We start from the raw sequence: 25,377 nt of genomic DNA, 5'->3' as shown, positions 1-25,377 counted from the left end.
GTCAGTGTGAAAGTGGTACAAGGACAAGTGCCTAGAAGAGCACAACAAGACATGCAAGATGGATTACATTTAGTACATATACTTTATACTGTGTTGTAATTTCACCTGAACAAAATATGAAGTCAAGTTACTGTACTGTCTTGTCACTAACTCAACATATTAAAGGATAAAAAAGACATGACTCATAGTCAGGTCATTATAAAAAGTGTATTTAGGATACAGTAATTCAGTAATAAAGAAAAAAGAAGGGAAAAAAAATACAAAGACTTGAAGTGGCAGCTAGTGGCACTGCAACATGTTTCAAGCTTGGCACCAAAGACATCAGTTTAACTATTCTTTATTCAGTGGCTCCAATCCTTTCTTCTTTGTAAAAACATATATTTATAATCACATGTAAACACTGAATGGGTTCATGTTCCCTCTCATTAAACACTAGACCATGATCTAGACTATGATCCCATACAGGCGCTGAGCGCTGTATTGAGCAGGTCAACAATTGGATGTGCCAGAATTTTCTTCAATTAAACAAGGATAAAACTGAAGTTATTGTTTCTGGAGCCAAGGAGGAACGATTGAAAGTCAGTGCTCGACTTCATTCTGTAATGTTAAGAACCACAAATCAAGCCAGAAATCTTGGTGTAGTCATGGACTCAGACCTCAATTTGAGGAGCCACATTAAGACAATTACAAAGTCAGCCTAATATTACCTGAAGAATATATCAAGGATTAAAGGACATGTCTCAGCAGGACCTTTACATTGGCTTCCTGTATGTCAAAGAATTTATTTCAAAATCCTGCAGTTAGTTTATAAAGCACTAAATGGTTTAGGGCCAAAATACATTTCTGATCTTCTGCTTCGTTACGAACCATCCAGACCTCTCAGGTCGTCTGGGGCAGGTCTGCTTTCTGTCCCCAGAGTCAAAACTAAATAGGGAGAAGCAGCGTTCAGTTATTATGCTCTGTATATTTGGAACAAACTCCCAGATAACTGCAGGTCTTCCTGAAACAGTCAGTTCTTTTAAATTAAGACTGAAGACTTTTCTTTTTACCATTGCTTTTAATTAAATATTTAAGATTTTTCTTTTTATTGATAACTTACACTGCACTGTAACTTTTACTGTCCTGTTTTCTTTTTCTTTGTTTTTAGCTTTTTATCATTGATTGTATCCATTTAACTATTTTAACCCTGATTGTAACACTGTAACGTTTATTATATTTTATGTTGCTTTTAAACTTTTTTATATTTCCCTGTTGCTTTTATGTTTTATGTAAAGCACTTTGAATTACCTTGTTGTTAAAATGTGCTATACAAATAAACTTGCCTTGCCTTGCCTTAGACCATCTCAGTCTGCATTGACGCTTTGCTGCCTCTCTGTGGCTGCAAAAGATTACTGTACAGTTCAGTTCCTAAAATCTGGAGATATCACAGTTAGCAGACATTTAAAAGAGTGCAGTATTTCAGATGATCAGAACAAATCTGGATTACCAAATTGGCAGTGGGCAAAGCCCCAGGCCCTGAAGCGGCCCAAAGGCTCCAGGTCACTATATATGTTTTGGTATATATTATGTTTACATGGCATATTTTAGGTAGGTTTATTATCACATTATAACAAGTTATAGAGTGAAATGAGTTTTGTAACTCTCTTCTGCTACATAGCAGACAATATACATTAATACAGAATCAATTGTGAAAAATGGTAAACAGAAATAAACTATTATCAGTGGAGCAGTGCTGAGTATGAATTAGAGTTAAAGAGTCTGATAGCTTGGATGAAAAAGCTGCTCTGCTAAATAATGTTGTGCTTCAATCAAATTATCATAATAAATTACTAATACATACACAATGCATAGAGACTGGGGAACTGGGTGGTTGGTCCATAGGGACCCACAGCTAATTTTTGGCCCACAGGCCCTGATCATCTAAAACAGTTAAGGAGAAACACATTATTCTAAAACTGAACACTGATTTTGATCATATTTTTCATTCATTTAAACTACTGCAGGAAACTATATTTTAATATACTGGGAAACTATACATTTCACTGTATATTAAAATATAACAGCTGGATCCCTGTACTTTCAACACATAGTATTGCTGACTTTAACCAGGTGTCCTGCTTGGCCTTTAACATGACTATCTGTGGCACGACCCCTGCTGCGCCGGGCCCTGAACCCTGCCATTTCCTCCCCAACACTGCCAGCACTGTATCATTTCCCTGTCACCAAATGACTAGCTAGCTGCTGTGGAGTGCTAATGAGGGGAAGAGAGGGCAGACGAAGAGAAGCTACAGGAAGACTGCTTCTTCATTTCCCCTGTGCAATACAATACACAGAATCAATCCCCCACTTGTCTGTCTGCAGCCACTTTGGCTGCAGGGAGAAATTAAGAGCAACACAACAGTTATTAGCGTTGGAGAAAATCTCATTTGAGAAGATAAGAGTGCTGATTTCTATCCAACAAAAAACAGATCTGTGTGATTCAGTGGCTGTAATTTGTACATCATATTGGCACTTGTTTATCTTAGCAGATAATATTGCACCTGTCCTGTTTTTCCTGAGCATAATAATATTATACAGTACCTCCTCTGTGTCAGTCAGATGAGCTTGTTTTGAATAATAAATGTCATTTCCCCCCTTGTGGCTGCACAAACATATTGTTAGATTAAAATATTAACATTTAAATATTTTTTCTCAACGTATTACTGTGCATTGTGATCTCAACCGCGACTCTGGGAGCTTCTGCAATATTTTAATGTTTCTCTGGCATACACGAGACATAAGAATCATCCTATACACTACTCCTTCAGTATATCTGCCTCATCACAGTCAAACTTTAATCTGAACATCTTCTCAGTTTTCAATTAATCTCAATTAAACTGGTTTAAAAAGATAACATTTTACATAAGATGGCTGTGTTTCTTTAGACTCATTCAAAGTTAAAGGTTTGATTTGGTTCATATTAAGTTAATCAGATGCTAACAGAGAGTGCAGACAGATAAAGGATGGGTAATCTAATGTGTTGCTTTCTCATAGAAAGCCATCAGTGTCTTTGAATAGGTTTCTCCAACAGGCCCGGCTGAATGAATTACACTAGTCTGTTAGTATTCTGCCTCTGCCGTACAAAAGGTCAATGTCAAATGCACCTCATTTAAAAGTCAATAGCAACCATGCACATCATCTCCTGGGAATTCTGTCCGGGAACCCTCCAGACGGCATTGTGTATCATTCAGTTAGTAGAGGGCAGCCAGAGAGCTTTTTTAATCTTGACCTTCCAATAAAATATGCTCCCCATCCAGAATTACATGGTCTAAAATGGAGACATAAGCTCCCAACAAATCATGCCCAGACTGGAGCATCTCAAGGGAGAGGTTCAACAATGTCGGACACAGACACAACAGGTTCAGCACTGCATGCAGCATGCAATCTCTCTTCTTTATTTCCATTATCTTTAAATCTTAAACACACACACACACACACACATATTCATTCACTACAATGTCAGTATTGACACGTATGAACAAAATTGAATACAATAATTGTAATGCAAGATTTTAAGATTTTAATTGCATCTGTTGTATTATTAATTGCAAGAAAACAAAATGATGCTAAAAAGCTAAATGATCACAATAAATGATTCAATACTGTCTCATTGGGAGAAAAATACACCTCCTCTAAAATGTTTTTAACACTGTTTGCAGAATACTGTCAGTAGATATTATAAAATGTGTCTCACACAGACAGCAGCAGCGCCACTCCAGCTTCAATCCACTTGGCAGGAGGCTGTTTAGTTCGGAGGTGGAAGGTCCACACATATGTGGGCCCACGCTGCTTAGTGCGGTATACTGGGCACTCGTAAGTGTTCTTGAGCTCCTGCTCCTCCACAGGCACAGCTCTAACATACAGCACAGGCATGGCTGGGCTCAGATCCCTCAAAACCGCCTCAGAGATGACTCCAGACTGAGTGTCCCAGCGTGCTCCTAAAAGGACACAGAACATGCTGGAGATGCTCATTTTACCAAGACATGCATTGCAAAATTCTGTCAAAAATCAATGTAATTTAATTAAGTACAGCTGATCAATTCTGACCCTCCATGAAGAGTCCATGGATATAGGCCCCCTCCCGTGGTGGATGTCCAAAGTCATCTTTTGTCTTCTTTGTCACGTCCACAGTCAGAGTCATCTTGTCCAGGGGCCACTGATTCTTGCGAGCAATACTCTGCAGCACAGCTGGGTGAAAAAAAAGTCTGCATGTTTATATTTCGGGTGCACATGTCATCTAAATCATCTGTCTTGATGGTTTTGAGATTGTGATCTCACCAGTGAGGAAAGACTGTGGGTTGAAGAGACCTGGGAGCCAAACGACTGCAGGAAGAACCAAGTCTTGAGTCCAACTGTCCAGCTCTCGACAGCTACACATTAGATCACTAAACCTAGAGAAAAAAGAAGAATCATTAATTGACATGATATATCATTACTTGAAGACTTCACAATGTGTTTGCAAGAGTCACCTTAATATTGGCTTCTTGTCTGAAGTTTTTTCAGACAGAATTTTTACTACAATGAACAATGCAGTGTGTCACTGGGAACATAATAAAGGGCTTAATAAAAAGGAGATAAATAAAGCCATGTTGAGAAAGAAATACAGTATTATTAGGAAGGAGTAGTTACCATTGTGCCAATGTTTTAGTGGAGGGATAAGACAATCTGGCCCAGGAATCTGGAACAGAGTCATTGAACAGGGCTGACTGCAGAGTCTCCATACTGGAGGAGATTGTGAGTTCTCCCTGTGGACAAAGACATCCTCATTCATGCTACAGGACCTTAATATTTATTGAGTGATTTTTAATTTTGTATATGGCACAGTAGACTGTACCTTCAGGCCAAGTTCCAGCTCATTAAGCGACTTCCTTATTTCTGCTAGTAGAAGATTCATGCGCTCACACTCCTGGAAACAGACTAAAATGTAGGAGCTTCGCTTTGTTGTCTTTGTGATTATCTCTGCCATGTTGTACTCCTCAGGAAGCTTGTCAAGGATATCTTCAATGACAGACTTGACCTGACAAATATAATATACATGGTTAGGGGGTCATTGTAATCTCTGCTACTTCATCCCAATAATGGTTCTGTCTGCCTCCACACCTTCTCCTCTGTGCTCTGAGCTGCCCCCTCTCCTCTGGAGGTGTCCTGTGGCTGCAGTTCCAGCAGAGTCCTTAAGAGGTTGTCTGAAGTGACAGTGAGGCACTCAAGCTCAGCATTTGGATGGAGACCGTACAGAGTGGGGTTCTCAGGTGGGAGATGTTCATCAATATAACTGTGGTAACCACTGTAGTCCATGAATGCAGGGCCCAGGAACCCAGGACACAGAAAAAGCTCCCCTTCAAACTATGAATTGAAAATTTAAAGAATCCACACACACACACACACACACACACACACACAATATACAGCAAAAATTGTGAAATTTAACATTCAACTTAAACAGCCCTCATATATCTTAGCAAAGCTTAATGCAAGCAAAGCTCAGCATCTGTGTTTTAGAATTCAGTATGACAGACAGCAGTGCAAGCCTGTTGCTGCACATTCAGCAAAACACACAGATTAATGTCTGATTGTTCAAATAGCAACTTTGGAGAAATGGTAGCTGTTAGCTTGTAGTAAAGGTAAACTGGAAGAGGGCTAATCAGTCCTCTGAGTGAAACAGATGAATTACAATTGAAGCATCGATCATCTTAACACATGCTTAAGAGAAAAGTACCAAATGATCACCTAATAATGCTCATAGTGTAGCTTGCAAAGTTGGCACATTGCACAAAGAGGTCACATCAAATTAAAGTCAGGGTGGAAAATGTAGCAATGGGAGAGACTTTAAGTGCAATATTGCAGTTTAGGTTTACATCCCAAGAGGGCACCCTTTACCTTAACACCACCACCAAGAAATTCAAAACAGCTTACTCTTTGGCACAGTGAAATTGAATGTAACCACATTGAGTGTATATCCAGGTTAACAAGTAGTGACAATGAAATAATGAAATGAAATGTATACAATTAAACCAATTAAAATTAAGTAGTGTTATAGTTTTGTTTCGAAAAAAAAAATACAGAAAAAATTAATAAATTATTCGAACATGGCAACATGAACACTGACATACCATTTTTGGATGCATGAACTCCTGCAGGTAGGTCTTACAGAGTCTTCTATCCCAGTCATCAGTGATGTGTCCTCCATACATGATCTCCCCAAAAAGATAACACAAGTCCTCCCAGGGCACCTGCATGGACTATAACAAACTTAGTCTGTAGACTGATATGACAATGCAAAATACAAGAAGAAATGTAGTATTTAAATTATTAGGAGCATCTTAAACTAGAAAGATTAAAGACAATGGTTTCAGGATCATCTCACAAGTAATTTTCAGCACATTCATTCCATTTTGTCCTTTGGAACTTCAAGCTGTAACTACATGTCGTCATCCCAAATGAGCTCTTTCAATAATGATAAAGGTAGGGAAACGTAACAAAATTATGTTTCTTTGCACACACTGATCTAATGTATGACAGAAGAGTCTTCTCCTCAGCGGGAGATTATGATCCGTGAGGGTGAAGGAGGAAGAAAGGAACCTGCGATTCATAACAAATTACAAAAGCTGGAGGTTCACAATCATTTGTACCTGTATTGTTTTGCAAATTGCTTCCTTCATCAGCACTAATTGCAGTGATCACTTATGTAGCGTTGTGAACTGTCACATTGGCTGCATGTAATTACATTTAGCATTACGCTTCATTGGCCTCCTAATGAATTCTCTGTATACGCACATACAGGTTACTGTTTGGTTAACATAATGAAGGACATTCGTTTTTGGAGGGCAGAATACCTAGGAGACATAATTGGTTGTGACCAGAGTAATAGGAGTTCTTAGAGACATGCATTAGGAGTTGTGAGGGGTGCAGCACCCCAAGAATGGATTTTTTGTCTTCGTGAAATAAAGCTAAATTATAGGTTGCGTGTTCATAGTTATAAGAGACGAAATGTGAAAAAGACGAGAATGAAAATTTTTCACAAATAACATTAGGACAAAAGATTTCAATAAGTAATTGGATACACTGTGGTATAATTCAACATCCCTGTCTGATAATAATGTCCCTGCAAACACTATTATCGTTATACATTTACACAGCTTTAAAAAAAAAAGTCATAGTAAAAACAAATTAAAAGTTTTATGAATATCAACTAAAATATGAATAAAATATATATTTTTAAAGAAATATGCTGAATGATCTTTACAAAACGGCGGTATAAAATACTTTGGTGTTGGCCTCTAAATAGTTGTACAAGACACTGGCTGAGATGGTGAGGTCTCCAGTGCTGAAGGGGTAGTTATGGTTCCACCCTTGGGGACCAAATTTACGGCGCTCTGTTACGCAAGCATGAAAGAAGCAGAGGGAGAAGAACATTGAGTTGAACTCCTGTTCTCTGGAAGACATGTCCAGAGTGTCCTGAAAATGGAGAGAGGGAGTAATAAATACAGATTAGTGAATGCTATGTTCAAAACCCTTTTTTATTTAATCAAATACAAAGCACTTTTAGTAATTATTTAAAATCTTTAACACACTTGACTGAAGTTGTTAAGGGCTGTGTGTAGACTGGCATTCATGCCAGTGGGGGGCTCATTGGTGATTTTGATGGCATTCTCCAGTATGCCTCTGGGAATAACATGCTGCTCAGGGCTTGGTGCTGGTTCCCCAGTGATGAACACCCTGTAGTTTGGGTGACTGCCCACTGCTGCTGTCTCCAGAAGAGCATCAAGAGAGGGCAGCCAGCGAGCCACCAGGTGTACATTCTGAACAATTACAATTTCAAAAAGATTAGACAGATTATGGTACATGTTGATAAAATTAAATGTGTTTTTATGTCTAGTTATGAAAGATTCATTCTAAAAACTGTCTTCCTATGTTCTGAATTAGTGAGAAAAACATTCATTGGCTCACTTGGCCGCAGGCTTCTCCCTTTAAAGGAGGCATTAATGGCGCTGATCTAGCCAATTATGGTTTTTATTGAACCAAATTGAGTTTGTTTCTCTTGCTCACGCAATGAGATAATATCATTATGTGCATTACAGGCTGGCTAGAAGAGCAGCCTGAAGTCTCTACAGTAGAATAGTCACTGAAAAGAAATGCTCCCTACCTGCAGAATGACCCAGTGTCCAAGTTTACAGGCATTTTTCAGAACCCTCTCAGCTACTTCCTCCTGCCCCTGTCCCAGTGATACATTGTGCAAAGTGCCCTGGTTGATGGAAAATCCCAGCTTCAATCCTGCACAGAGAGAATATTTAGAAAATGTATACCTACCAAGTGATACCGGAGGTGTAAATAATAAACAATACGTGTAGTACCTAGTTTCTCTACGTCTTTGAGTGGATCCACTCCAGGTGAGAGGATGAAGAACACAGGGGTTGATGGCCCACTATCCTCGAATAACTTGTCAAATTCCAGCCTGGCAGCCTCCACATATTTTGTTCCCATGCTTTCCTCCACAAAGTTCCTGGAGAAAGGGAAACATTGTCGAAAAGCTTAGTGATATACTGAACTTAACGATATGAATGTACGTTGGTCATTTACCTTAGTGCATAGGTCATCCTATCAGGGCGAAGTGCTTTAAGGATGATGAGCTTCTGGAGGGAGCTCTTATTTTTCAAGTCCTGGGGAAGTCTTTCCTTTTCAGGACAACTGGATTCAACGATCTTCCTCCAGCGCTTTGGTGAGCTCTCCACGTCTCTGTCAAGTCCACTGAAGTCCTCCATTGTAGCAATTGTCTACAAATAAAATATACTGTAATTGGAAAATGGTATGTAGTGAAGACCTGCTAACAAGAATGAAAATGTGACCCTTTAACATGTTATATCACATATGTTAACAGCCTAGACTGTACCTTAATGGCTCCCCAGGCATGTGCAGAGAGGAAGGACACAGGACTGACTTTGCTAGCTTCTACAGGGAAACGCAGAAGGAAGTCAAACTCCTGAGCATCAATCAGGCCCTGCTTGAGCAGAATCTGTGGGGAAGGACCAACAGCAGTTTGTAATGATCTATGTTGTATTGATGTCTTTTCAATCATTTCGACAATAATTGAAAGAAAACTCATACAGGCTGAATAAGTGCCTCTGAATGTGAAATAGCCACATGAAGGACAGCTTTCAGAGCAGCACTATTTCTAAGATGAAAACAGTTGGCGCAATGACAGATAATTGCATTATGCCATCAGAACCAACCCCCTTGTCAGAACCAACTGTCTGAACAGCAGCCATGGGGGAAGGTGTGAGAGGTAATCAATAGCAGCGTATGGTCCTGCTGACTGCTTTTAATTGAAGTTAATGTGGGGGCAGAAAAGTACTTTGATTGATGAGGATGACAGGAGGCCCCACCTTTGAGGCGGCCCTGAGTCCCTCACCTGGAAGGCAGTGTGTGACAAGAAGGTTAACTTGTCTCTCTCAAACAGACCCTGGCTGGTGTACAGGAATACAGAATAGGTGATGGCCTCAGTGATGGTGTGCACTCGGGTCCCCACATCCTCGTCCCATTCTGCGCGCTCCATTGCTTTGTTAAACACTGAGTTAAAGGTCTGGAATACAACCAAAAGGAGGACAGTGCTCTGATAAGGAATACATACATATAGCCAGGACCCAACCTCTGCATTTGGATTGACAGCTAAACACAAAAACACACATTTAAGCTGATTTGTACAGACAGGGCTGTGCCTAAAATCTTAATCACCAAGAAAAACAACAATTACAATCAGCACTTAAAAAATCCAAAAGAATACTGGTCAATCAGGGCTGTGAGCATGGTTTGAAATGCTGCAAAAAATTTGTGTCCCCTGAGAGCACTTCAGGGGTGAAGGTTTCACCTTGAGAGAAAACTGGTACATGAGGTTAATCTTGCTGAGGTCGTTGATGATGAAGAAGAGGAGCGACGCTCTCTCAGCTGCTGGGCGGTATAGTTCTCGAGCCTCGTTGATCTTTGTCTCATTCTCTCTGGCCTCCACCACCTGTGCGTTCCAATTGCACAAAATGAGCTATTAGGCTCTCAGTCATGCTCCAAAACCCTCTCATTACACATATTCCTAACTGCGCATCACTTGCAGCTAATGCAATAAAATGAGGCGCTCGCTGTGTGACATTCAAAAACACTTGATGACAAAAAAAACACATGCACTTGACTACAGTCAGACAACTGAGAGGACCCCGTTGGTGTAATAACCTCACCTTGTACTGAATGTGAGCGGCTGTGGTCTTGGTGTTTTCGAGTTGCTCGACCAGAGAAATATTACCCAGAAAGTTACCCTGCGCTGCAGAGAGGCGATTCAACAGGTCATCCTCTAACCTCTTAAGTTCAATCTTGAAGTGGTTCTGCTGTGTGGTCAGTTCCATCTTGGGAAATGTACACAAAACAATTCAGACTTTCCTATTTTTGTATTACTGATGTCTTACATGTAAAATCACTAATAGCAATGCTTACCTGTAGGTTTTACAGTTTATATCTTTCATAAAATGAAATTCACCTTAAGGGCCTCCAGGTCGGGCCTTTCCCGAGACACGACCTGTCCCAGCAGCTGTTCCTCCAGGCCCACCGGAGTCACTGTGAAGTTGATGAGGGTTGTCTGGGCCTGGACCTCAGGAGGGAAATGTGGATTCGCCAACTTGGTGTGGATAATGAGTTGAAAGTTACTGTTGTATTCACACTCCTTGCCCCCAATCCGAATGTACCTGGAGAACAAGACAACGGCACCTAAAGAAATCAGCCAATGACAACTTAACTGCTGTGATAATTTATTCCTTAAGTAAAGGTCACTGATGACCCTTGCAAGGGTCACCCTTGCAAAAGAGTTTCTTACTCTCAATGGGACTGTCCTGATTAAATAAAGGTTAAATAAAAAATACATTTAATAAACAACAAAAACTACACTCCCTGCTTTAAACAATTTTACGTCTTCTTCATTTTAAAAAAGTCAGCATGACATTAATTCATACTTTTAAGCCAGCATGAATGAAAAGTCCAAAGTATAACAGCTACCAAGCTTACATGTTTACAGACCCATCTCCATGACAACTGAGCAAAATAATTAGTTTAAAACTTTAGAAAAAACTAGCGAGTGGAATTTGAGTTTGTACTGTTTTGTCAAACTACAATTTTCCAAGGTCAAGAGTTAACGTTTATGTTTAGAGTTATTGTTTACAAATCAAACACCACTTTCATTCCTGCCTGGCAAAGAAAAATTATCTACTTACAAAAATGGCAGCAGAGTTAAACCTGCTGTAGTTACTACATTAAATTTCAATGTGAGAAAATAAAACATTAATGATGATTAGATGCCGACTAGACGATTAAATCTAGTGCAAGGTGATTTCAGAATTATTTAGACAAAAACAAATCATAAATGATGATGATCCTGTAGAACATTTGAACTGTGGCAAACCCTCTGGATCTTGGAAGCCGTTTGTGTCCTTATGCATCTGAGCACATCGACCTCTCACTTTAATGCATTGCAACTTCAACAGGGGAAAGAACTTCCCAGCGAACACTCCAAATGTCACTTAACACTGTAGACAAATAATCTTGAAAAAATGTGAAAGATTATCACCACAGCAGCCAATATTTATCTGTTCCTGCATTTCAATTAAATTAGCGCTGGCTTGACGAACCTGGTGGCTTTTCATTTTTCTCTAATTACCCCTTGGATGTCAGGCAAGGCCCCAATTTTACGGCACAGGTTCCTCATGGCCTGGGTCTGGTTCAACTCTATATCTTCACAAGCCAGAATTAATGTACTATTGATAGAACCATTACTCCACCAAATTAAAGTCCTTGCTGATGGATTGGCTTGTAGTCTTCTGTCAGCCATGAAAGGAATAATTAGTATTCATTACTTCACACTCTACAACATTCCAATTATTAATGAACTTCAGCTGTGGATCCCTACCAGATCCATCATGGCTGCCCCAGCAGGTTGTATTAATCATCGACAGAAACAAGTGTGTGGGTCATCTACAAGGGATAAACTTATAATCAGATTTACTATGATGAATTGTTATGTCTGGACAGATAGGACTTTGGAAGAGGTTCGATGAACATGCACCGAGATATTTAATATTCATGGTCATACATAGATCAGAGCAAGAAAGATGTAAACATTTTTAGAGGTGGGAAGTCAAAACGGAATGTCAATATGTGGTATGTTCTATTTATTCTGCTGTTGGTTGTCCCGTTTAGGAAACTTGCCGGATTTTGCCTGTTGAGGGTAATTGGTAACTGAGCAAAGGTAATTACAGAGCAGCTATTTTGGCGGCAATGTTATATTTGTGAAGTGGATTACAGAGGGCAGCAGTAGTCATGTTTTGTTTCAGACAAGAGCCAGTCTGATGGCATGTTTAACTCAATAACAGAGAAGAAAGTAGCATTAGTGGTAAAGCCTTGTTCATAATTAAATAGCACAAAATACTCGCATAATATGACCTCGCTACTTGACAATTCACATCATGGTACAATTTAAGATAATCCAGATGCAACGAGTCATCTAACGGAGTGTAGAGCAGATTGTTCTTTTTTTCAAATAAATGAATGCAGAAAAATACCAGCAAATCACCTATCAGCATTGCCAAATTATTGAAGCCTAAATGAGTTTGCAATAATGATGGAGGACCACTGAATTTAGTGTGTTACATGCCATCTTTTTGTGGGTGACATGAGTCCTTATACATAACCATGACTGCCCTCAAATTCAGCTTTTCCACTGAGGCTCAGCTGTTCAATATTCATCCTACCTAAAGAATATGAACACACAAATATACATCTATCACCCGTCTTGAGGGGCCAATCAATATGTTGGCCTCAGGGATTTAGAACACGCGGCGCAAATTCATTTATAATCTAAAGAGTGGGCAATAATAATGCATTCAGTCATGTCTTACTGGTGTTTCAATGCTCAGTGAGATTCAACCATCTGGCAAATCTGCTCCTTTTGTCTAACAACACAGGCACATTGGGTTGTGGGCATATCGACTTGTGTATCAACAGGGATACAAAAACTGCACATTGATTTTAAATGCTTCTGATGTGCAACAGCCTCGTGCTAAATAGCTTTTACAAAACCAAAAAAAAAAGCTGGTTTGATGCTTCATACCCTTGATCTCGCCGAGTACAACAATGTAAATGTAATAACGCAGTTTCATTACCAACCTTCCTCTTTTGATAGTGTTTCTGCCCAGTAGAGGCTCCAAGACTGGGTCTACCTTTTCTTGCAGATTTTCTATCAGAACTGTTTCACCACAGGCAAGGGCTTGTTCAATCACATCTAAATACCTGTTGGAAAAAAAGCAGCTACATATTAGAACTATTTTCAAACAGGACACTGTGATTGCAAACATACAATAGATAGCCCCTCTCACCCTTTCTGTCCCAGCTGCACCACCCTCAGCTCTGAGCCTAGCCAGTTTCGGATCCACTTGATGCCCTGCTGCTGTGGGTCAATGATGAGTGGCCAACGCTCACTGGTGGTCAGGATGGCAGCATTCTCAGTCGACATCCTATCATTTGGCAGGCCCTGGTTATGCCAGGCAGCCACAGTGGCATCATCTGTAAGCATGAGGACTGGATCCAGGCCGTCTGTCAAGGGTACAGAGACCTGGAACAGAAACAGGGAAATGAGGTCACTCTAGATGGAGCACTGGCAGCAAGCAGTACAATGAACTCCAGTTCACAGACTCTGCTGTGGATGTTTATAGAGAGAACAATTTTACTCTGTAAATAACTAGTCCACACAATACAAAAAAAGTCTTTTGCAAAACTGGCCTTACCATCTGAGACCGAAGGAAAGGGATCCATGCATTGTTAAGGAGCTCCATACGATACTGTCTGGTAAAGTAACCCATGTAGGAGACGAATGCTGAAGTGATGAGGATATCACCACACAGGGTTTTCTGTTGCTTTTCATACTGAACAACTGCCTGGGACCAGCGCTCCTTCTCTGACTGAAAGACACAAAGAGCAGGCTTCAATATCCTTTTAAAAACACACAGGAGACACAAAAAATAATTTACACAGGGAAATGTACATGCTGGGCAACTTCCCTCTCCGTTTCTTGTACACACTAAGAAGATGTAAGTAGTAAAGAATACAACTGCAATTCCCTTAAAATAGCATTGGAAGCTTGCCTGTAGATTCACTCAGCATCAATTCAGCATTAATTTAAACCTTCAATACTATGACTGTGACAGCACTACAACAATAAATCATGCATGGCATTTTCTTACAAGGGGCTGTGGAGCTAGAATATGTCACATAATAAATTCTCAGACAGTTAAAAATCACTATAATTTTGCTCTAATGCATTATGGATTGCCTGTAATATCACTCAGTCTGGGGTGAGACATTGTTAATTTCCAACAGCTGTTCAGGCTTTGAGGTAAGTTAATGATTAAATATAGATGGCCTGATTTATTAGTCTGAACACTATTGCTTCCAGGTCAATGCCATAAAGACAAAACATTTATCTTGATATGCTTAAAAGGCAAGCTGTTCCATGCAAACCACATTTATTTTATGGAATAAGAAAGTCCAACTTACAAAATGGCCAGTGAAATAAAAATCTTTTATTTCATATTTGCATCCATAAACATAATAGATACTGTAGCCCGAAAAGGCATGCACAGGAACGCAAAAGAGTTGAATATTATATTCGACAAATGACACAAATGTGCAATATTCAACATTTACATATTCCATATATTCATATTTCACAACTTTACCTTGATACTTTTTCATTTTCTTCAAAAAATATTAAGAATTAATTATTATTGCTTTATTACTGCATAGTTATGTGTGCACACACACACACACGCTACTCCTTTCTTCTTTTGGAAAACATTCAGGCAGCCAGTTGCCCAGTTCAGCCATGCGTTTTCTGTGGTCCAGCCCTCTCTACCTGTCTCACAAGTCCCGAGGATGCTGCTGGGCCAGGCTGTAAAATCTCCCTCTGCCTGATCTACTCACACAACTGTCAGGCTACCTTGCCAGGACATAACAACTTCAAGTCCAGATTACTGATGCAATTCGATTACTAGCGCCTCTCCATGCATGCCTCCGGCAAATTGACAGTTTACTTTGTGCCAGGGCAGCCCCAGTGACACCACCAAACTCCTCTGTCTCTCCTTGTTTACCTCTAAGCCCTTGACTAGTCGGTTGGCCAGCTCTATGGTCTGATTGGTACGCGTCACCTCCTCCTGACAACTGATTTTCTCAGCTGTAGCCTTTTCAAACTGAGCTGTGAGGCTCTGGAGGCTGGCATCAAGATCCTAAAGAAACAAACCAAAGAAAGCCATGGAAATTCCACACTGTTAAGAAAATGTAGCTTTTATACAAAGTGACCAAATTAAGTATAATAACATTGCACTCACCACCAACTTCTTTTGAACTGCTAACAGTTTTGCTGTTGCTGTTTCTAGTTCTGCATTAGCTTGTGATAATGCATGCCTCTTTGGAATGACCTCACAATAAATCTGCAAAAAAGGAGGCATACTTTATGGGGAAAAAAAGTATAATGATAATAAAGTATATAATAAAGTATAACAAAGAACAAACTATCTTGCAGAAAATGCCAAGAAAATGTATTGACATTTATTTTAATTACAACTTTTCTGAAGGCATTGTCTGACCTCATAGTATCTGACAATGTTAATAGTCCAGGCACAGAGACCAGCTGCAGCTGTAGATTTGGTCCGAACTAGATCAGGGTGGAACTCTGGGTTTCTCAGATACTCTTGTTTCACCACAGTCAAACAGGACTCATGGATGTGCTCTTTGTCATATGATACTAGGGCCTGCAGGAAATCATCCACCTGACAGACATAAGGACAAAAATAGGTTTCATAAAATAATGAATGGAAAAGGCATGTATCAGTTTTACAATCAACCAATCAATCCCTTAAATAACATTCTACGTTTAAAATCCTTAAAACATGCTTTTGGTATCCCCATTTAATCCTAAATTCTACTGGCTTTTTAAAAAAAACAAATACATCCTTTTATGGCCAAACTTGCATAAATAACAGCTAGAGGTTGAGAGACGGATCAACACACTTGCTCCCCTCCTGAGAGAGCATATTCATAGAGCCATCCAGCTGTAATGTGAGCACTGGAAAGATGCTGGGCAGGGCCAGGGTCAAGGCCCACACACAAATTAGATTGGCATTAATCAGGCAGATGTGATTGACATGATGACAGCTTAACCTTGCCCATGAAGGCCCGCGCTGCCTTCCAGCTCCGATCCTTAGGCACTCGACCACGAGGAGCTAGCAGAACCATCACAGCTGCTGCTACATTGATCACTGCAGCTGGAGGGTTTGGAAAGGCCTTCAGCTCAGTAAGATTCACCTAAAAAAACAATTATAAAAATTACGTTTAATCTTTAGAAAAACTGAAGATTTTATGGAAAATTGTCCAGGTTGATAAAATTAAGCACCTTGTTGAGGGTGTGCAGTGCTGCTGTCGCAGCTGTCAGTGACGGCTCTGCCTTAGCTAGATCATTTTCACAGTCTTTCTGTTTAACCGCGACTTCTGCCTGGATGACAGCAACCTGTACAAAACAACCACAATGAACTAAATCACAAAAAGTATATGTAATGAATGGTGTGACATGGTGTGGTATGAAGAGTGCAATGCCAAAAAGTGGCATGAAAACCATTATGTGATCGGATAGCTCACCTTTTGTGCCTCAACATCTGCAGCCTCTCTCTTGCTGCTAACTCTCTCAGTCTGCAGTCCAATCTTTGTAATTAGACACTCAATATTCTGTTTTTTAAAGGTCAGCTCAGATTCTTGGGATGCCAATTTAGCCTTCAGATCCTCAACCTAATACAGAGAAGAAAATTGTTACACATACGACAGTGCGTAATACGTTTAATGTCAGGGGAAATCCTGCACTGTTTAAATCTAAGACTAATACTATTCCTACTTTTCCTACCTTAACCTTGTACCTCAAACACTAATATTAGCCCCCTACAGTATACTGTATAATAAAGACGTTTACCTGAGTGGCAGTGGTCTGGAGTTTTTGAAGGCCGCTGTCAAGCCGGTTCATCTTGTGGTGGAGCTGAGCCCGACTCTTCTCCAGAAGGTTCCTGTACAGGGTGATTTGCTGGAGAAAGCTCTTGGGGGTGGTGTAATTGTACCTCTTCTCATTGCGCTGGTATTTTTCACTTGCCTGGTTGACACTGGTGTGAACATAGGCCATGAAAAGACTGATGGATTCCTGGACGGCAGGCTGTAAAAATAAGCAGACAAGGGGGAGAGGGGAGAACAGGGAGAGCTGGATTGAGTAGAGTTTAACATCCACAATCTGATGGGGACTGAAATATTATCTTCATAAATTTTGAATTCATCTACAAGTTTTGCCATCTCACTTGGCTGGCCCTGACTTACTCAATCTGAAATTTAGGTGCGGCTAGCAGGAATGATTGGGCTTTGAAACCTCTGCGAAAATAATGTCTTTAGACTGCTGACGTTCAGCTTGTAAAACATGCTCACTGTTTACATTACCTCTGATGTCCTCCAACTTTCTAAACACCATCTACAGTGGCTGTTGTACTACATTCCAGCTAGGTATTCATCATATGTTGCTCAATGACACAAAGCCTTTATTAATCGTATAGTTAGCAATCAATTAAAGCAAAAACAAATGAGCAGAGAATACAAGGATCAAACCTAACCATAACTCACAAAAAGCCATTGTTAATGATCATGAGCCAGTAGGGGAAAAAATCATTATTAATTAAGATCTGACATAATGCTTTTTGACAAAGCATGCTATGCTCAGTTGAGATGCGAACAAAGTTCTCATTGATTGGTCTTGTGCAACAACTATTAGGGGGTTGTGCATTTCTAACTTTATATAAATGATCATTTCATTTCCCTGCCTCTTTAAGATAAACAATCATTTATGATCATTAACGTAATGTCTCACATACTGTTTTGTTTCAACTTTTCAAAATATTTTGTTATTAATGCACTTTAACTTAAATTAACACAAAAGTCCTTTCTACATCCCCAATCATGTTATTATTTAATTATTATTATTATTTATTGTTATTATTTTCTCCTCTGAGTATCTTTCTATTACTATAACTTACTATACTATACTTACTATAACTTAACTTACTATAACACAAAAGTCCTTTCTACATCCCCAATCATGTTATTATTTAATTATTATTATTATTTATTGTTATTATTTTCTCCTCTGAGTATCTTTCTATTACTATAACTTTACTGTTAATAGAGTTGCAACTAATGATTATTTTCATTTTCAATTCATCTGCAATTATTTTCTCAATTACTCGTTTTCTCTATAAAATGTCTGAAAAATATGAAAAATGCCTTTTATACATTTTCTACATCCGAAGATAGTGTTTTTTTATAGATCTTTTTTTGACTGACCAACAGTTAACCCCTCCTCCCCCAAAATCAAATGCTGACATCTGAGAAGCTGAAACCAGGAGTGCTTAAAAGATGACTAAAACGAGTATTTGATTTTTAAACTTGTTCGACCGATCAATTGATCGACTAATGATTGCAGCTCTAACTACTACCACCCAAATCTAGAATACTGGTCTACTAAAGCTGCTGCTACATCCATTACACAACTCTACCTCCTACCGCTAATAATTTTGGTGCTTAAGTATCACAGCTTGTTAAGCACTAAAGCTACTATAGCGAACACAAATTCTTTTGCTGCACATGAACATCCACACATGAACAGATGTACACACACAAACAATGGAAAGTAATAGTCTGGCACATGTTCACATATGTGATGACACTTCCTGGTTGTGACAGCTGTGCCTCCTTAGAGGGTCGTTATGTGCTTAATCACTCTTCTCTCATTAACATAAATGATTCTGGGTTGTGATCGTTCCACTGCAGTGATGGAAAACAATGATATGCCTGCACTCACTGTAAGTCTCCAGGCATGTGTTCAGCAATTTGTCAGTACCTCAGCAGAGAACTAATGATGAGGGATCTATGGAGAAGTTAATCCAGCTGCACTGTAGTAATTAGAAGATGTTCATTAAAGTCTAACCCAGTCTGGAATAAGGGGGTAAATGGAAAACCTTGGGTAGATACTGTACTGTATGTCACATCCACAGATCTCTGACAGCTAATACTGTTTAGCTGTCAGAGATCTGTGAATACTGATTATTATTTGCAATAATAGTACATAGCTGAACACATGTGTGTTGGAAAGGAGGGAGAAACAAAATAATCATTTCATTTTGAATTGAACTATTAGGAAAGAGAAAGATTATAACATCAAGTCCTTAGGTTCAAATGCCTGACCTCAATGCCTTCAATCTCTTGGATGAACCTGTAGCTGACCGACTGCAGAGCTTCAAAGGTCCAAGGATGGAACCAGTCAATGGTGGTGCATTGGACAAGAGCAGGGAATCGACGGGCCCTAAGACGAAGGGCACTGCCCACGGGAGACAAACACAGTACCACCTACAAAAAGGGAAGCAGGGACACAAAGAGTCACTCAAGCACACATACACAAACAGGTCCCTACAAACGTGCATCCCCATACTTGAGCATGATATACAGCCAAGTGCACATAGGAAAATCAACACAGGTCATAGATATCACAGATGCATTCACAAGGGAAACCCATAACTGGCAACATTCTATGCCCCCACCTTCGTCAACTTGGCATGCGGACAGGCAGCAACATTCCCAGTTGTCTTGAGCAGACGGTGACGCTACCAGAGGCCCTGGCGCAAAGATTAACTGGATGGCATACATGTGTACTGAGACAAGAATTTCCTTCCTTTTAACCCCCCAGTTTGTCTGACTCTGTTAATTCACTGTGTCAAACATATTTAATAACACTAAACAGCAGCTGTGCTTTTAATTTTGTAGCTCCAACATGCTGGAGTACGTGTAAGATTTTCTCATTAATTTCATGTTGTGAACATCGGCTGCGCAGGCACATTCAAGTGCTATCAAAAGTCCTCAAGTGCAAAAGCGATCTAATTTGTGTTTTCAATTTGTGCCGGTCACTTTATGTGTCCTCCACTTCAATAGCTGGCTGAGGCTCCAGCCGAAATAAGCACTAATGGCAGCTAGACGCTGCTCCAAAAACCAAACAAAAACAAATGTAATCTTTTTTTTTCAGAACAAAAAAGGGTTTTCTACAGGGTATGAGTAACATGTTGCTGCTGCCATGTGAAAATTTACTATTACTGTCCTAAGGGTGACAATATCTTAAGAAGAAACATTGCGTTGTTGACGGAAGGCATCTCACATAGACATCAACACTGAATAGTTATGACATGATAACTGAACACATTATCTGTGTGAAAGAGTAATTATATATCAGTAACTTTCATTCTTCAGACTGATAAGGCTAAATGTGCTGGTGAATAATGATGTTTTTAGAAGGAAAATTAAAATTAAAAAAGACTAGACCGTGAGCTGTAATCGAACACGGTCAGTAAAGAATCTCCAGCAGTTCTCCCTGTTGTCCAGCAGTCCGAGGGCTCGGACCTCAGCTCTCATACCCGACACAATACCTTCAATCTCTTCCTCACTGAAGAGCTCAGGAATTTCTCCTGGAGGGAAAGGCACAGTCATAATATTATAATTTTCAGAATGATGAGACTGACTAAGTTTAATAATTGATGATGTACATTCATGAAGAAAACTATGTTGACAACAGGCAAGTTCTCTCGGGTAGACACAGCAGAAACACAGTGCGATTATTATGGGGTTTGGGTCTGACCTGATGCCAGTAAGTCATTAACAATGACCAGGAACCGCTCATCAGGTATCTGTGCATCAGTCAGGAGCAGAGCCACACGCTGGTTCTTCACTCCAGTCTTGAAGAACAAGCCTGCCAGGTCCATCTAAATAAAACCACACATGCCATGAATGGACACCTGCTGTATCATGTTCATGCTGAGTCCACTAGAGAATTTCAAATTGTCCAACAGGAATCAATGGGATAGCACAAGTCCCATGATAGCACCTTTATTTTTTTAAAGAGGCTATTAAATGATTAAAATCGACAAACTTGCTTCGTCAATGAGATATTGAAACATTTCCCAGTGGCTTTAAATAGTATCTGACAAGTGTTTCCCGCGTCAGTGGGGAACAAAACTGAATTACATCAATATCCTGCATGCAGCTGGAAGGAAAATTGATCTGGCGAATTTCTTTCAAAGAAACCCTGATTTAAGTTAATTGTGAATAGTAAAGGATTGTAACTACAAGCAGGTTATACAGTTATATTGTGCTTGATGTTCTGTTTGGCTATAACCCATTCACAACATCAATATTTACCTTGAGGTCCTGGATGCTATATCCCTTACTCAGAGTGATTTGGAAGACTTCCACAGAGGATATGTAGGCAGCCAGACGGGTCAGGCTCTGCTTCCCACTGCCCCCAACCCCGACCAGTAAGCCATGACCCCTCGGAGACTCCAGGATACGGCTGATGCGACAGCTGGTAACAACACAGTCTTTGTTATGCTATGAAACCTCTCTGCCTAACCATATGTTATAAATCTATACAGACAGTCTTTCAAAGTCTTATAAATATTTTAATTTAATATATTATTTTCATTTTCTAACATACTAACACGCACATTTTTTCAGTTTTAATTATGAACTTTTTTTATATTCATTTTTACAGAATTTTTATATTTTAAATACATTTTTTTATTATTATTATTTTATTTTGTAACTTTTGCCGTTTTATTTCCTTATCTAATGAAATGTATGAAATGAATTGTCCTTATGTACTTTATATATAGCTTTGGCAATATTGTTGCTTTAAATTCATGCCAATAAAGCTAATCTGAATTTGAATTTAAATAGTCTCCACATCAACGGCATGGAGGCTTTTAACATATGTCTGTAACTCACATCATATAAACTTCCCTTCCTGCATTAAACTGCTATCTTTATATTTCATAAAATTGTTTATGTCCTTTTCTTACTACTTTTATGTTGTGTTTATAAGCTCTTGCTTTAGTTGATGTGTGTTTAATATCTTAGTTTTAATTTAAGTGTGCAAAACACTTCAAGAACATTACTAAGTTTTCTCTGATCTTTATAATGATGTGGGAACCAAATATACTTACATATGTTGCATTGCATCTTCAAACATCACCAGATTCATGGCTGCATTGAGCTCATTGTAGCTCTCCAGGGCATCTGTGAGGATGGACCTGAGAGCAGACCAGTCTGTAACAGGAGTATAGGAGGCTTCACCCATTTGGACAAAGTGGCAATAGAGGAGGGGCTGCTTTGTCACCTTTTTGTCCTCCAGTCCCTAGAAGAGGACAGGGATAATAAATCATTTAAATCTTTTGGTCAGTGTTAATAATGTTACCTGGAGGTGAAGAACAGCAATTTATACTGTTTGCACTGTTTTTCAGAATCCGTATTGCACCTCAAAGCATTCATGCAAAGTTTCCATCTGGAGCTTCTGGAAGAGCTGCAGGTCCTTGACATCTACCAGTCTGTCTGAGTACACTCTGCAGGACTCGTGGAGCCACAACAGTGCCAGGTCAGTACTCTCTTTCACACAATCAGGCCCCGCAAAAAGGATCCCCTGAATAACAAACAAAATATATCAATATTTCACTTTTCAGTCAAAAGTCTAATTGCAAAAAATTGCTATCAGCACTACCTGAAAGACGTTGGCCAAGTCTCGTAGATTAAATGTGTAGTGAAATTTGATGGCTGTGGGCAGAAAGCTGTGAACCATCTTGTGATGAATAGTTACGGCAGCTTGGACCACAGCTGCAGCGTTCCTCTGAACCAGCGGATTGAAGAGCTGCTGCTTCAGGTGGCCACACAGGATCTGACCGAAGATTGACATCTGAACTTCAGATGACGGAAAGTTCACCGCAAACACTGAGAAGTATCTCTGTAGAGAGAAAAGGCACCACCAAATGTCAGAAAATATAGAGCACTGTATAATAGTTAATTATTAAAAAGATGCTAGTTTAGGGATGACTTCAATATCAACGCAAAATTTTCTAAACTTTCAAAACTATGCTATACTTAAAACTAAAAGAAAGTTTATATAAGACTATCAACACTGATGAAAAAATAATTATGATGCTACAATATGCTTCTTTTAAGAAATAAGATTAAGGGCAGTTGAAATGGGAAACATACCTGTAGTCTGGGATTGATACTGAAACTCCCAGCAGTTGGATTCATACAGGTAACATACTGAGTATTGTGTATTTCTTTTAGGGTCAGTTTCTGTCTGTCATACCTACATAGAGTGATAAAGAAAAGAATGTTTGGTTTGATAAGCAGAACCGTAGTTTGGCAGAATGTTTCATGCTGTGGCGTAGGACTCAAACAAACAACTGTAAAACTGGTACTAAGTGTGCCAGTTCTACTCACCAGTGGCCATAATCCAGATGCTGGCGTATAAGTGTGTGAGGTTGCACTGTTCCATAACTGTCGACAGCAGGCATATTAATATCATCTATGAAATACACCATCCTTCTGTTGCCTACAGGGTAGTAGCTTTTTCCTGCTCTTTTCTCTAATGGTCGCTCCAGAATCACTGCAAGAGAAAGCAAAGTGATTGAACACATACAAGACAAAACACATTGCTTTTTTAAAGAGCTAGAATAATCTTTCCCTGGTCAAACCAACTTTGGGAGAGTCTACCCTTTCTGAATCAGTGAACATTACCAGCAGGTGGTGCTAGAGTTTACTTGAAGTGTTACAGAACAATCAAAAAGCCTCACTCACTCTGCAGCATGAGGGAGGTAGTGTAATAGTTGAAGGGTACTTTTGTAGTCATGTAACTCTCTGGCAGACAGTCTAACTTGTTCCTGACAAGTGCAGTCTTTCCCACTCCAGCGTTCCCCACAAGCATCAGTGGCTGTCTCCGCTCCAGCAACAAGTCCATGAAGTACCGAAGGCGCACGGTCTCTGCTGTGTGCACCAGAACAGCCTGCAATCACACAAACAGCAGGACGACAGAGAACAGAAACATACATAGTTATTATGGCTTTCTTTGAGTGTGATTTATTGACAGACATGTGTTCAGTGAATTGTATGTGATTTATAATTTCTTGTATTTCTCCAGTACACCACAACTATTCTGTCATAATAGCATCATTTGCTCAGAACAAAACCCTACTAATTACAGCTCAGCAAGAGCCTTTGGAGCATTCACAGCTGTACACAGGAGCTTAAAGAAAGACAATAGAACGTGGGTGATAGCTCAAGCCTTGTTGCTCATGCCTTCACCCCCACACAGTCTAGTATGGGGTGTACTAGATGGTAATCAGACACAGTGGAAAGCCTATCATCCATTCTAGGGCCCCTGCCATAACCTCATGATGTGACTTTACCCTCTCTTATTATGTTCACTGAGGCATACATATATTTTTAATATGACTGTATTGTTCATTTTTAGTTATTTTTCTTTAAAATGGCTGCTTCTTGTGATAGTGTATGTGATTCTTTGTCAAACAACATGTCCCATATTTATAGAAGCTTATATATTCTTACCTGTAATGGTGTACAAGTTTCCGTTTCAAATGGAGGCACGGTGTCACTCCAGGGCAGGAACCGTCTGGTTTGAGGGTCAAGGTAATAGTCAAACACTGTACCCTGTGCTGGTAGCTTCACTGTCTTCATTTCTTTGGTCCACCACTGACTGAAGTCTACCCGGTAATCAAGGAGCTGTAAAATCATGGAAAATATAATATCACGCATTAATTCATATCATTTCAACAGATAACATTAGTCCAAATGATTGACAGTTAAACTTATATTATTCTTGGTCACATGACACTCTTGACATATCTCATGCCTCACCCTATATTTATACCTTCATGAAAGGAGAACAAAGAAAAAAAACAGGAGTGAGTGGACAGATAACTAAGTGGACTGTGTCCTACAGTCCTTGTCGAGGGACAACAGTTTATTTTTGAGCAATATTTGCTTTATTACGACACAAACACTTGTCATGTCAACACTTATGCACCCATATTATAAAATGTATATTTGCTATATATAAGTTGATATATAAAAGAAAATTAAATTAGAATTGTTATACCATACTCATTTTCATCCCCTTTGAAGTTATACCTGGTCTTGATACAGGGCCCCACCAAAAGCCCAGATGCAGCCAAATGTGAAGTATGTTTCATAGAGCTCACGTGGAGAGTCAGAGGGAATATTTTCCGGTGTTAGAAGGCAGTCGAGCAAAGTGCAGAGTGTCTGTGCAAGAAGAAAACAATTTTTTTATTGGGATTTGCTGAGGGCATCATCATATGAAAGAAGGAATAAATT

The 25,377-nt window shown here is 39.5% G+C and overlaps 1 protein-coding gene across 2 annotated transcripts in view; it reads right to left on the bottom strand.

The window, feature by feature from the left end:
- Positions 1–3,399: 3,399 nt before the first annotated feature.
- The window catches only part of LOC119897759 (dynein heavy chain 11, axonemal), a 36,152-nt gene continuing 14,174 nt past the window's right edge, over positions 3,400–25,377 (bottom strand). The window contains exons 44-82 of one of the 2 annotated variants that reach the window (XM_038711691.1): positions 25,174–25,305; positions 24,592–24,765; positions 23,824–24,028; positions 23,467–23,632; positions 23,230–23,332; positions 22,736–22,975; positions 22,496–22,657; positions 22,185–22,375; positions 21,382–21,544; positions 20,822–20,945; positions 20,509–20,651; positions 19,384–19,545; positions 17,078–17,311; positions 16,753–16,899; positions 16,511–16,624; positions 16,279–16,422; positions 15,705–15,887; positions 15,447–15,548; positions 15,210–15,344; positions 13,848–14,021; positions 13,440–13,675; positions 13,231–13,353; positions 10,556–10,760; positions 10,260–10,424; positions 9,902–10,042; positions 9,446–9,616; positions 8,927–9,049; positions 8,617–8,810; positions 8,391–8,539; positions 8,183–8,310; positions 7,611–7,838; positions 7,303–7,494; positions 6,150–6,278; positions 5,140–5,382; positions 4,874–5,056; positions 4,669–4,784; positions 4,318–4,430; positions 4,087–4,227; positions 3,400–3,977 (exon numbers count right to left, since the gene is read on the bottom strand). In XM_038711691.1, the coding sequence (XP_038567619.1) occupies positions 3,730–3,977; positions 4,087–4,227; positions 4,318–4,430; positions 4,669–4,784; positions 4,874–5,056; positions 5,140–5,382; positions 6,150–6,278; positions 7,303–7,494; positions 7,611–7,838; positions 8,183–8,310; positions 8,391–8,539; positions 8,617–8,810; positions 8,927–9,049; positions 9,446–9,616; positions 9,902–10,042; positions 10,260–10,424; positions 10,556–10,760; positions 13,231–13,353; positions 13,440–13,675; positions 13,848–14,021; positions 15,210–15,344; positions 15,447–15,548; positions 15,705–15,887; positions 16,279–16,422; positions 16,511–16,624; positions 16,753–16,899; positions 17,078–17,311; positions 19,384–19,545; positions 20,509–20,651; positions 20,822–20,945; positions 21,382–21,544; positions 22,185–22,375; positions 22,496–22,657; positions 22,736–22,975; positions 23,230–23,332; positions 23,467–23,632; positions 23,824–24,028; positions 24,592–24,765; positions 25,174–25,305 (6,426 nt within the window). In that variant the 3' untranslated portion in view covers positions 3,400–3,729. The remainder of the gene's footprint in view (positions 3,978–4,086; positions 4,228–4,317; positions 4,431–4,668; positions 4,785–4,873; positions 5,057–5,139; positions 5,383–6,149; positions 6,279–7,302; positions 7,495–7,610; positions 7,839–8,182; positions 8,311–8,390; positions 8,540–8,616; positions 8,811–8,926; positions 9,050–9,445; positions 9,617–9,901; positions 10,043–10,259; positions 10,425–10,555; positions 10,761–13,230; positions 13,354–13,439; positions 13,676–13,847; positions 14,022–15,209; positions 15,345–15,446; positions 15,549–15,704; positions 15,888–16,278; positions 16,423–16,510; positions 16,625–16,752; positions 16,900–17,077; positions 17,312–19,383; positions 19,546–20,508; positions 20,652–20,821; positions 20,946–21,381; positions 21,545–22,184; positions 22,376–22,495; positions 22,658–22,735; positions 22,976–23,229; positions 23,333–23,466; positions 23,633–23,823; positions 24,029–24,591; positions 24,766–25,173; positions 25,306–25,377) is intronic. The other variant, XM_038711692.1, reaches the window with a different exon arrangement.

This window comes from Micropterus salmoides, unplaced genomic scaffold (assembly GCF_014851395.1).
Source record: "Micropterus salmoides isolate LMB-PRFRI ecotype aquatic unplaced genomic scaffold, ASM1485139v1 Ms_hic_scaffold_11, whole genome shotgun sequence".
NCBI classification, from domain to species: domain Eukaryota; kingdom Metazoa; phylum Chordata; class Actinopteri; order Centrarchiformes; family Centrarchidae; genus Micropterus; species Micropterus salmoides.
This window is presented reverse-complemented; position numbering and strand designations above follow the sequence as displayed.